The sequence below is a fragment of the Cebus imitator genome, unplaced genomic scaffold (assembly GCF_001604975.1).
Source record: "Cebus imitator isolate Cc_AM_T3 unplaced genomic scaffold, Cebus_imitator-1.0 Scaffold195, whole genome shotgun sequence".
NCBI lineage: Eukaryota > Metazoa > Chordata > Mammalia > Primates > Cebidae > Cebus > Cebus imitator.
In genome coordinates, this window is record NW_016107510.1 from 2195073 (window position 1) to 2205783 (window position 10711).

Here is a 10711-nt window from a genome sequence, read left to right on the forward strand (position 1 = left end):
TCAGTTGGGGGGAAATAGGGGAGGGAGGGTGGGGGGTGGGAAGCTGGGGAGAGATAGCAAGGGGAGAAATGCCAGATGTAGGTGATGGGGAGGAAGGCAGCAAATCACACTGCCATGTGTGTTCCTATGCAACAATTTTGCATGTTCTTCACATGTACCCCAAAACCTAAAATGCAATAAAATAAATAAATGGGAAAAATAAATAAATAAATAAATAAAGGTATATCAGCCAATTTCTAGTCAGGAAAGCAGAAATCACACCTGATATGCAAAACAGAAGAAATTCAGGGACTTCATTAATCCAGAGATTTGGCTGCTCAAGTATTAGATTGCTGAAAAGCCAGACAGGGGTCATGAGGCAATCAGAGAGAAATAATAGTGAGAAGCTCCATTTATCCACAGGATTGGAAGAACACAGGTGGGGTTCCCAGACGCCAGAAGGTGAGATCACCCAGCAGAACCTCAAACTACAGCTGGGGTTTCCTCACAAAAACCGGGACCACCAAGAGAGGAGCTGTCCTGTCCAATGAGACCTGGAGCCAGGAAAATCATCTAGTCACTGCTAGGAAGGGAGGCAGAATGTAAAAGGTAGAGAGAAATACCCTAACTTCTTCCTAGCATTCACTTTCCAATCTTCCTTCACAAAGGCAAAAGCCTGCTAATGCAAATGGGAAAAGCAGCCTGCTGAGGTCCCTTCCCCAACAAAACAGAGCATATATCCAAGCAAAAGCAAGGAATGCATTTGATAGCAAATAGGCTATGGACCAGCACACCATAGAAAGAAACAATGAGTAATTTATTTTCCTTTGGTTCAACAAAAGTATTTTAGTACCTATTACATAATGGAAATTCTATTTCTCTGGGGGATTCAAAGGTGAATAAAAAGAACTCTAATTTTTTTTTTTTTTTTGAGACAGAGTTTCCGTCCTGTTGCCCAGGCTGGAGTACAATGGTGCCATCTCAGCTCACCACAACCTCTGCCTCCTGGGTTCAAGCAATTCTCCTGCCTCAGTCTCCTGAGTAGCTGGAATTACAGGCATGCACCACCATGCCTGGCTAATTTTGTATGTTTAGTAGAGATGGGGTTTCTCCATGTTGGTCAGGCTGGTCTTGAACTCCCAACTTCAGGTGATCTGCCCACTTCAGCCTCCCAAAGTGCTGGGATTACTGGCATAAGCCACTGCCTGGCCAGAACTCTAAATTTTTATCAGTGAAATATTTCAAAAACCTCAATAAGAGTAATGGCATTAACTAGCAAATACGTTAATGAGATGAACTAACCATAAGAGGCTTACAAGTAAGAGAAAGATTTGGGGGCCTCTTGGCAGGCCAAGAAAAGGGCTGTTTTGGGGAATCTCTGACCTCACTGCAGGTGGAAATATAAATGTGGGCATTTAGAATATTGGCCCAAATTTTGGATGATGTCTGTCTTGGCCTCTCTCCAATTAATGGAATTGATGAAAAATGTAGACCACTGAGGTCACCATGGTTCAATGCATAGCCCCTGGCTTTGGAGTCAAACCACCCTAATATGAACCCCATCTTTGCTACTTATAAGTTGCATTTGTCCTCAGTTTCCTCACCTTTCAAAGAAGAATAGTAACTTCTTATAAAGGTTTTTGCAGGCTGGATGTGGTGGCTCACACCTGTAATCTCAGCACTTTGGGAGGCCAAGGATCACCTGAGTCCAGGAGTTTGAGACTCGTCTGGCCAACATGGTAAAACTCTGTCTCTACAAAAAGAAATTACAAAATTTTGCTGGGTGGAATTACATGCCTGTAATTCCAGCTACTCAGGAGGCTGAGGCATGAGCATCACTTGAGTCTGAGAGGCAGAGGTTACAGTGAGCCAAGATCACATCACTGCATTCAAGCCTGGGTGACAGAATGAGACTGTCTAAAAAAACAAAAGGTTATTTTGTTATTGTAAATATTGTACATGAACTTACATTTAGTGAGTTTAGTTAAATGCCTGTGTAATTGTCCAATGTGTTCTTCTAGCCTGCTGCACAGACAAAACTGCTTCACTGAAATTATGGTATTGCAGTAAAGAACAAATCTAATTAATACAGGCCAAGTGGAAGGACTGGAGTTATTATTCAAATCAGTCTCCCTGAAAACTTAGAGGCTAGGGTTTTATCAATAATTTAGTGGGCAAGGGACTAGGGAATAAATTCTGCTGATTGGTTGGGGAATAAAATTGTAAGGTTGTGGAAAACTGTCCTCCTTCATTGAGTCTGCTCTCAGGTGCAGGCCACAGGACCACTTGAGTCTTGAAGCATGTGTCCAAGTAGAGTCAGTTTGTTGCCAGAATGCAAAAGCCTCAAAAAATTTCAAAAGAATACTGTAGGCTCTACAATAGGAGCAATCGAGGAAGTCATAAATCTTGTGTCCTCTGGCCTCCTGTCTCCTGAACTAGTAGGAGATTATAAGAACTATGCCTATACATTATCAGAATTCAGGTCCCTCCCATAATCCTAATCTCATAGCATGTCATTTGTTTGGAAAGGCCATTTTCAGTCACTGAACAAGGAGGGGGTTAGTTTTAGGGTAGGACTATTATCCTTGCTTCACTTAAACTATAAGCTAAATTCCTCCCATGGTTAGCTTGGCCTATGCCCAGGAATGAGTGAGGACAGCCAGCCTGTGAGGCTAGAGGCAAGGTAGAGTTAGCCATGCTAGATTTATCTCACTGTCATAGCCTTTGCAAAAGCAATTTCACCTGGGACATAGGAGGTACTCAATTAAAAACAACCTATTAATATTTTAAAAATGAATTTAAGGAACTAATACTATATACACATTAGTCATTAAAACAAAGTAGTTCATTTACATTCACACAAATCTTGTGATTATACATAGGTGATATGAAAAGCTTTGTTTCATAATACAAGGTATTACCAAAGATATAATAATGTTTGCATTCCTTTGGAAAAATTGAAAGGATTTATAATTTTCTAAGAATCACTAGTATTTTTATTTAATATATATATTAAAATATAAAATTATTCATTCTATAACTCAGAAATATGCTTGCTTATTTACTGACAGATTTCAAAATATTTCTACACTCACAATATTCATTTACATAAATATTGATTTAGTGCTTACAATGTCTACTGCTATGCTAAGTTTTATCTTTGTCAAACACATTTTACAAAAACAGAATCCTAGATGAATCCAACTTTTGGTCACCCTGCTGAACCCCTGCTGTTAACAGGCAAAATGCGGTAGGTACAGATCTGTACCCACCACCTTCCTCTACCCACCAGCACCTGCACCCACCACCCCACCCCACCCACCATTATCTATAGCAACCACCCCTCTCAACCTACAAGCATCTACACCCACCACACCTCCCCCCCACCACCACGTACACTCACTATACCTTCCAGCCACCACCATCTGCACCCATCAATCCTCCCCATCCACCAGCATCTGCACCCACCACATTTCCCCACCTACCAGCATCTTCCCTCACCACCTCTCCACCCATGAGCATCTGCACCTACCATCCCTCCCCACTCCCCAGTGACTGCACCCATCACACCTGCCTACTAACCAGCATCTGCACCATCAAGCTCTGCCTTTCTGCCTAATATAGGATGAGCTCTCTATGCTTCTCCCTAAAGATAAGATAATGCCTCCACTCCTCTTCTATGTGTTCTATAACCTATCTCCTTTTACCTCTTTAAGAACACTCCAGAAATTCTCCTTTCTCCTTTTTTTTTTTTTTTTAAGTCGCCAGGTTGGAGTTCAGTGGAGCAATCTCGGCTCACTGCAACCTCTGCTTCCTGGGTTCAAGCGATTCTCCTGCCTCAGTCTGCTGAGTAGCTGGTACTACAGGCACTCACCACCATGCCCAGCTAATTTTTGTATTTTTAGTAGAGATGAGATTTCACCATGTTGGCCAGGATGGTCTCAATCTCTTGATCTCATGACCCTCCCACCTTGGCCTCCCAAAGTGCTGAGATTACAGGCACGAGCCAACATGCCCGGTCCTCCTCTCTACTTCTAATACCACCTTCTTTTACTTCACTCAATCATTCCCATCACCATACAAATGCGTTTATTTCTCTCACCATAAAGTGAAAAATCAAAAGAAAATTATCTGCGGCCAGGTGGGGGTGGCTCATGCCTGTAATCCCAGCACTTTGGGAGGCCAAGGGAAGTGGAAGACTTAAGGTCAGGAGTTTGAGACCAGCCTGGACAACATGGTGAAACCCCATCTCTACTAAAAATACAAAAATTAGCCAGGCATGGTGGCACCTGCCTGTAGTCCCAGCTACTTGGGAAGCTGAGGCTGAAGAATGGCTTAAACCCAGGAGGCAGAGGTTGCAGTGAGCTGAGATTGCACCACTGCACTCCAGGCTGGGCGACAGAGTGAGAAACTCTGTCTCAAAAAATAAAAAAATAAAAATAAAACAAAAGAAAATTATCTTTACCCAACATACACATCACCCAAACACCCATTTCTTTGTTAATCTTTGTAAAGACAAAAAGCTCTTGGAAAAAGTTGTCTATATTTCACTATGACTTATCTCTTCCAAATCACTTTGATGCACATTAACCAGGTTTTTGTTTCCATCATTCCAAAGTAACTTATATAGCCAAGGACAGTAGTGATCTTTACATCACATATGCATTGTACAATTCTTGATCCTCATCTTACTTGTCAGCAGTATCTAACACAGGTGTCACTGTTTCCTCTCTGAGATGCTCTCTTGGCTTCTGGGACACCATATTCCCCCTTTCCTACCTTCCTCAATAGCCCTCCTCCGTCTTCTTTGGAAAGAAGAAAAAGAAACTTCATTATCTCCTTGATGTAGTACAAATACCTCAAGCTCAACACATGCATACTGAACTCCATTTCCTTTCCCCAAACTTCTATATCTACAGCCATCCCCTTTCAGCTGATAGCAAGTTTATCCTTCCAGCAACTCAAATCAGAATCTTTAGAGCCATCCTTGGCTCTTTTCCTCCTCTCACACTCAAGATTTATCCATCAGAAAATGTTGTAGGTTCTACTTCCAAAACACATCAACAATCATCAAGAGGTCTCATTACCTCCATTCCTACCACACTAATCTGAACAAATGTCTTTTCTCACCTGGGTTATTGATAGCATCCCAACAGGTCTTCCTGTTTCTTTGTTCCCCTACATTAGCAACATAGCAGTCAGAGGAATCCTTTTAGACCTAAATCAGATCATGTCACTCCTCTACTTAAAATCCTTCAGTGGGTCCCATTACACATAGAGTACAAACTAGAGTCCTTACATTGGCCTACAAGGTCCTATATTATTTAACTCCTGTTATCTCTCTGACATCATATAATAATATTACTGCTGTTGTCCTTTTGCTCCAGTCACACTGTTTGATTAATAAATATTTATTAAACAAAGCAATCCTAGTCTCCAAGGAAATAAAGTTTGTTGGAAGAAACAAGAGCATATAAATAGTTATACACCAAAGGCAGCGATTATAGTTCTCCCTCATCTCCTATCCTAAACTTTGACAGGTGAAATTCCCCTGGATGTTGAAGGTTGGGGAATTTGCCAGGGTTCAGGGTAGTGTTGGAGGAGGCAGTGAGGAGGCAAGGACATTTCAGAAAGAAAGAACATTACGTGCAAAGATCTAAAGAAATGAATCAGCAACATATTTATGGAATTACCAGTAAAGTAGAAAGTTCTTGCTAAAACATCAAAAACGAAAGAATTGAGATTAGAGGACCAGAATGTGGGAGGGAAAGAGAGAGGCAGTTCACACTTTAGACAGGAGCCAGATCATGAAATGCTTTCTTTTTGTTTGTTTCTTTCTTTATAGGTTTTGATAGACTCTTGAAACAATTTATTAAACACATTTTTTAATGCATCTCATCAACAGGGTCAAAGCAATACTTGGAAGGGACACTGAATTTCCTGAATTAAAGATACAAAAGAAAAATCTGGAGTCACATTTAATTTGACAAGGTAAAGCAGTGGGTGTTCTACTGTATCAAATTTAATTTGTACAAAATCATCATCTCTGGTAACATTATTATTTCTAATCTACTGCGTTTAGACTACTTTAGCAAAGCTTGATCTCCCTGTCTATCTAAACAGTGATTCACTTACAGCAAGCTTCAGGCTAGCATTGACCATATTAATACCCAGAAAATCCACAAGGTGTTAGTTTCACATAGTTTTGTATAAAAGGTGAACTGAGATTTCACTCAGACTACAGCTCTTCCCAGGCAAGGCAGTCGACCACAGGTGAGTCTTCGCATCTACGGTATGCAAGTGGTGACAGCTACTTTTGAAATTACAGATTTCTCAGGACCTGGAGGACAAAACTAGAGCTTTTCACTACTGTTGTGTAGGAAATTTATGTTTGTTAACCTAGCTTGTAAAATTTTACAACAATTGTAAAATATGGTTAATATACTGTAATCTCTGTTAGCAAGCAGCTGACTTTATAGACCAATATGCCTCACTTCTGAAATAGTCTTATTTTAAACAAATGTGGGCAAAAGCAAATATTTATGAGATTCTTAAAATGAAGACATAATTTTGTAGTATAGAATTTTCTTGGCCAGGCGTGGTGGCTGATGCCTGTAATCCCAATACTTTGGGAGGCCAATGTCAAGGGACTGCCTGAGTCTGGGAGGTTGAGGCTGCGGTGAGTCATGATCATACCCCTGCACTCCAGCCTGGGCAACAGAGCAAGACCCTGTCTCAAGAAAAGAAAAGAATTCTATTTTTCTTTTCAGACAAAAATAGTCTTTAAAATAATGGTGGAAGAGATATGATGATCACAATTACTTACTTCAGAGTAATCACTTTATGACAGTAATAAGATTCTAATCTTTAAATACTCCTCTGCTTAAATATTATATTAGAGTTTTGATCTATAATCTATTCCCACCCTGAACCAAAAAAAAAATGAAGGACAAGGAAAAATGTTGTTCCAAGAAACAAAGATGTAAGTAGAAAGGCATAAGGAAGGAAAAAAACCTTGTTGAAGCAAAATGTGATTGAGGAGGATGAGCAGACCAATGATTTCTGGTTTGGTCAGCTTACATAATGATTATCACTCTTTGTTTTCTCAGTTTCTAATGGGCTTAATTGTTTGCTTCCCAGATCAGGATGAAGACAGTCCAGCTTTGCTTCCTTTTCTGCTGCTGGAAAGCAATGTGCTGCAATAGCTGTGAGCTGACCAACATCACCATTGCAATAGAGAACGAAGAATGTCGTTTCTGCATAAGCATCAACACCACTTGGTGTGCTGGCTACTGTTACACCAGGGTAGGTATTGTGCTTTGCTGAAAGTAAGGATGCTGAAGCTCTGTATGAGGCAGGTTTCATTAGTTTCTACTTTATCAATATTTTATGTATTCTAAGCAACAGTCATGAGTCCTTTAGGCAATATTGTCTGTGTTGTGATTGGGGTTAATGACCATGATATCAGTTAGATGTTTGGGCTTGGATTTGATTTGGGTAAATTTAGAAAAGCCTCAGATTTAATCTGATCGATTTGGTAACAGCACAACTTTGCATTTATAGGAAAAAAAGTATTTCTATGTTATGTTTTTACATATAGAGGGATAAACATTGAAACATACATATATTTAATCATAAAGGACCTACAATGTTCTCAAAAAGGCAATTTCTTTAACTGATGCTACATCTTTGACACAAAAATAGTACCAAAATATGTTTCCAAGTAACATAAAAACACAGACAGTCACATTATAAAAACTGTCTTCCTGGCCCTCCTAAATACAAATGCCAACGAACAGCCTGAGAACACAATCAATTTCTTGCAGACTGTTAGAACAAAAATGAATCAGCAAACCCACTCCCTTCGTTACAGCATTGAGAAAATTAAGACACAGAGGCATCAGTTGCTAGTCTGCGTTTGCACAGTTTCCTTGCACTAATTCAAGTAAAGAAATAGTTTCCATGGTGCTTTCTTTTTTCCCTGCAGCACCTAGCTATCTATGCAGAAGAATTTCATTCTTTAACTAAAATTGAAAATGGCAACTTTTTAAATCAAAGATACTTTATTTGATGGTAAATAAGTTTGATCAAACTCCATTTATTACACAATTTGTTGCACCTTCTTGGGATATACACTTGATAGAATGATATTAAAATAAAACAGCAGCCCAAATTTACTTCTGCAGTGCAAATAATTTTTCCACTGGTAACTGCTACAACAAATAATTTCTAGCTGGATTAAAAGTTCTTATATGCAAACTGCATATCCTTTAAAACTAAGAACCCTCCAAAGTATATGGTTTTTAACTGAGAAAAATGTCTACAAATAATTGGAATATTTAAAATCTTATGTGAGGGTTAGCAAACATGTTAAACTAAGCATTAACATTTAAAATCATATATTTTTGACCTTTTATAAATACATCATACAGTGTGTTTTAAAATATTTTTCCTGTGACATTGGACATCTTTGTGTATGGTTTAAGTTGTCATTTATATAGCTTTCAATTAAATATGAAAATTCAACTTAAAATTCTGTCATGTTTTTTCATCATTTTTCTATGTTAAAATTCAAAGTTAGTTTATATTTTGAAAAATAACTAATATTTTGGTATAGTCATAGGAAGAAAAGGAATTACTTATATTTTATGTAAGATTTCAAGAACAATTTGGAAATGTAGTTATGATGTCATGGTTTAATGGGTAAAGGTTAGAGCAAGGAGTATTCAATTTCTATCTCATTTTGACCGAGCTAAATAGGATCTTCCACAGTACCATAACCTAACTCTCTTCTTAAACTCCTCAGGATTTGGTGTTTAAGGACCCAGCCATGCCCAACATCCAGACAACATGTACCTTCAAGGAACTGGTGTACGAGACAGTGAGAGTGCCCGGCTGTGCTCACCATGCAGACTCCTTGTATACGTACCCAGTGGCCACCCAGTGTCACTGTGGCAAGTGTGACAGTGACATTACTGACTGCACAATGCAAGGCCTGGGACCCGACTACTGCTCCTTCAGTGAAATGAAAGAATAAAGGACAGATGATATTTTCGGCCACCTACCCTTGTCCTGCAGGACCCATATATTCAAAAAGTCTGTGTGTGTGCAATGTGCCCAGGGTGCAAACCGGACCAGGGGATTGTCAGACTCTAGGGATCCCTGGTCTACAGGCAGAGGGAACTCCGGGATCTGAGAGTGCTGGGGCCAGGACTCTATCACCATTCAGCTCTGTATTCCTAGGTCTGGTTTCATAAGGTTTATTCAGCCGTAACTCACAGACTTGTGCATGGTTTCTTCCTGAAAAATCTTAGAAGTCTTCTGAGACAATGCCTTTCTCTTAGAAAGGGGTAAACATAAGCCTAGAAGGAGGAAGCCATCATGGGAGTAGGTGAAAGAACTAACTGTAGCAGTCTTCTGGTAGACTCTTGGGCCCTCTAGAGCAAGTCAGCATCTTCTTGAGCATTGTAGCCTCAATGCCTAGCACTCTGCCTGGAACTTAGTGAGAAACACCATAATGGCTTCTTTAGATCAGAAAGGTCAAACGTAGGAAAATGCTGGAAGAAGATGTTTGAGGTAAGCTGATGAGGCTGCCCCCAGCCACACCAGTCCCGTGAAAGTAGTGGCATGAGTTCTACCCAGGCTTCCCTCCGACACATGGAGTATTGAGCATGATGTATGTCTCTGAATTGTTCAGTACAGATGGGGAGTAACACAGCTTAGGATTTCCCAGCTGTCACTACCAAGCCTATTAGTTAAGGCAAGAAATTTTAATCTGGGGCTGCGGAAATCAGCCTGCCTCTATTCATTACTTAAACAAATTGATCATATGTTACTAGGCTCCTGCAAAACTCCTTTTTGAGATAAAGGGAAAAAAAACAAAAAAATAACAATCTCATTCTTCCCTCCCTAGGATCCAATTCTTTGGAATGACAAAGGATTTGAAAGTAGGTTTGAATAAATGTATTTAACTTGTCTACAAATATATTTGTATAAAGAAATAGCTCCTTTAGAAAGAATTAGCCATGGGGATAGGGGAAACTGCTGTTTTCTAGGATCCTATCTATATCAGTCTTCTCTTTCATCTATCCATGTTCTCCCAAATCTGTGATTTCTTTCAAAAGGTTATGTATTAACTATTTCATGAGTTGATTTCTTTTAAAGATGTTAACCATCTTAGTTATGTACTTAGTTTCACACTCATATTAACTAATTTATTTAAATCTTATTTTTTAAATAAAGATGCTGGCCACCAGAGTCATAGATTTGGATTATGTACAAACAGATGACTTAGACATTGTGTATTTTATAACATTAGCAGAATGAAATCTTAAAATATAATTCCCAGTGCTTCTACAAAAATTACCTTTCTTCATCTTTGGAGATACTAAAAATAATCTTGTTGGATTTCCAAAAGTGTTTTGTCACTTAAATTTCCTGTCATTTCTTGAAGTCATTTTTTGATGTAATGGGAGAGAAAAAAGGCATAGAAAGAATCACAGAGTGGGTGGGGACACTAGAGTTTCTCTAGTTTACTTCTTGAATTTTTGAGATGAAAAAATTAGAGCCCAATAATGTCAAGTGACCTACCCAAGACCAGTATCTTAGTCCTTTTGGGCTGCTATGACAGACTACATTAGACTGGGTAATTTACAAACAACAGAAATTTATTGCTCACAGTCTGTTGACTGGGAAGTCCAAGGTCAAGGAGAAGCATATTTGTTGTCTAGTA

The 10711-nt window shown here is 39.2% G+C and overlaps 1 protein-coding gene across 1 annotated transcript; it reads left to right on the forward strand.

Annotated features, from left to right (window-relative positions):
- Positions 1–6071: 6071 nt before the first annotated feature.
- On the forward strand, positions 6072–10386 carry FSHB (follicle stimulating hormone subunit beta). Its single transcript, XM_017547095.2, has 3 exons — positions 6072–6252; positions 7120–7284; positions 8786–10386. The coding sequence occupies exons 2-3, from the start codon at positions 7126–7128 to the stop codon at positions 9014–9016; spliced, it is 390 nt and encodes a 129-aa protein (XP_017402584.1). The 5' UTR covers positions 6072–6252; positions 7120–7125; the 3' UTR covers positions 9017–10386.
- Positions 10387–10711: the final 325 nt, after the last annotated feature.

What these genes read in the sequence shown, in the direction of transcription:
- FSHB (XM_017547095.2), top strand. Translation starts at nt 7,126, where the DNA reads ATGAAGACAGTCCAGCTTTGCTTCCTTTTCTGCTGCTGGAAAGCAATG. An exon ending in CTGGCTACTGTTACACCAGG is followed by an intron (nt 7,285 to 8,785) that starts GTAGGTATTGTG and finishes TAAACTCCTCAG; the next exon opens with GATTTGGTGTTTAAGGACCC.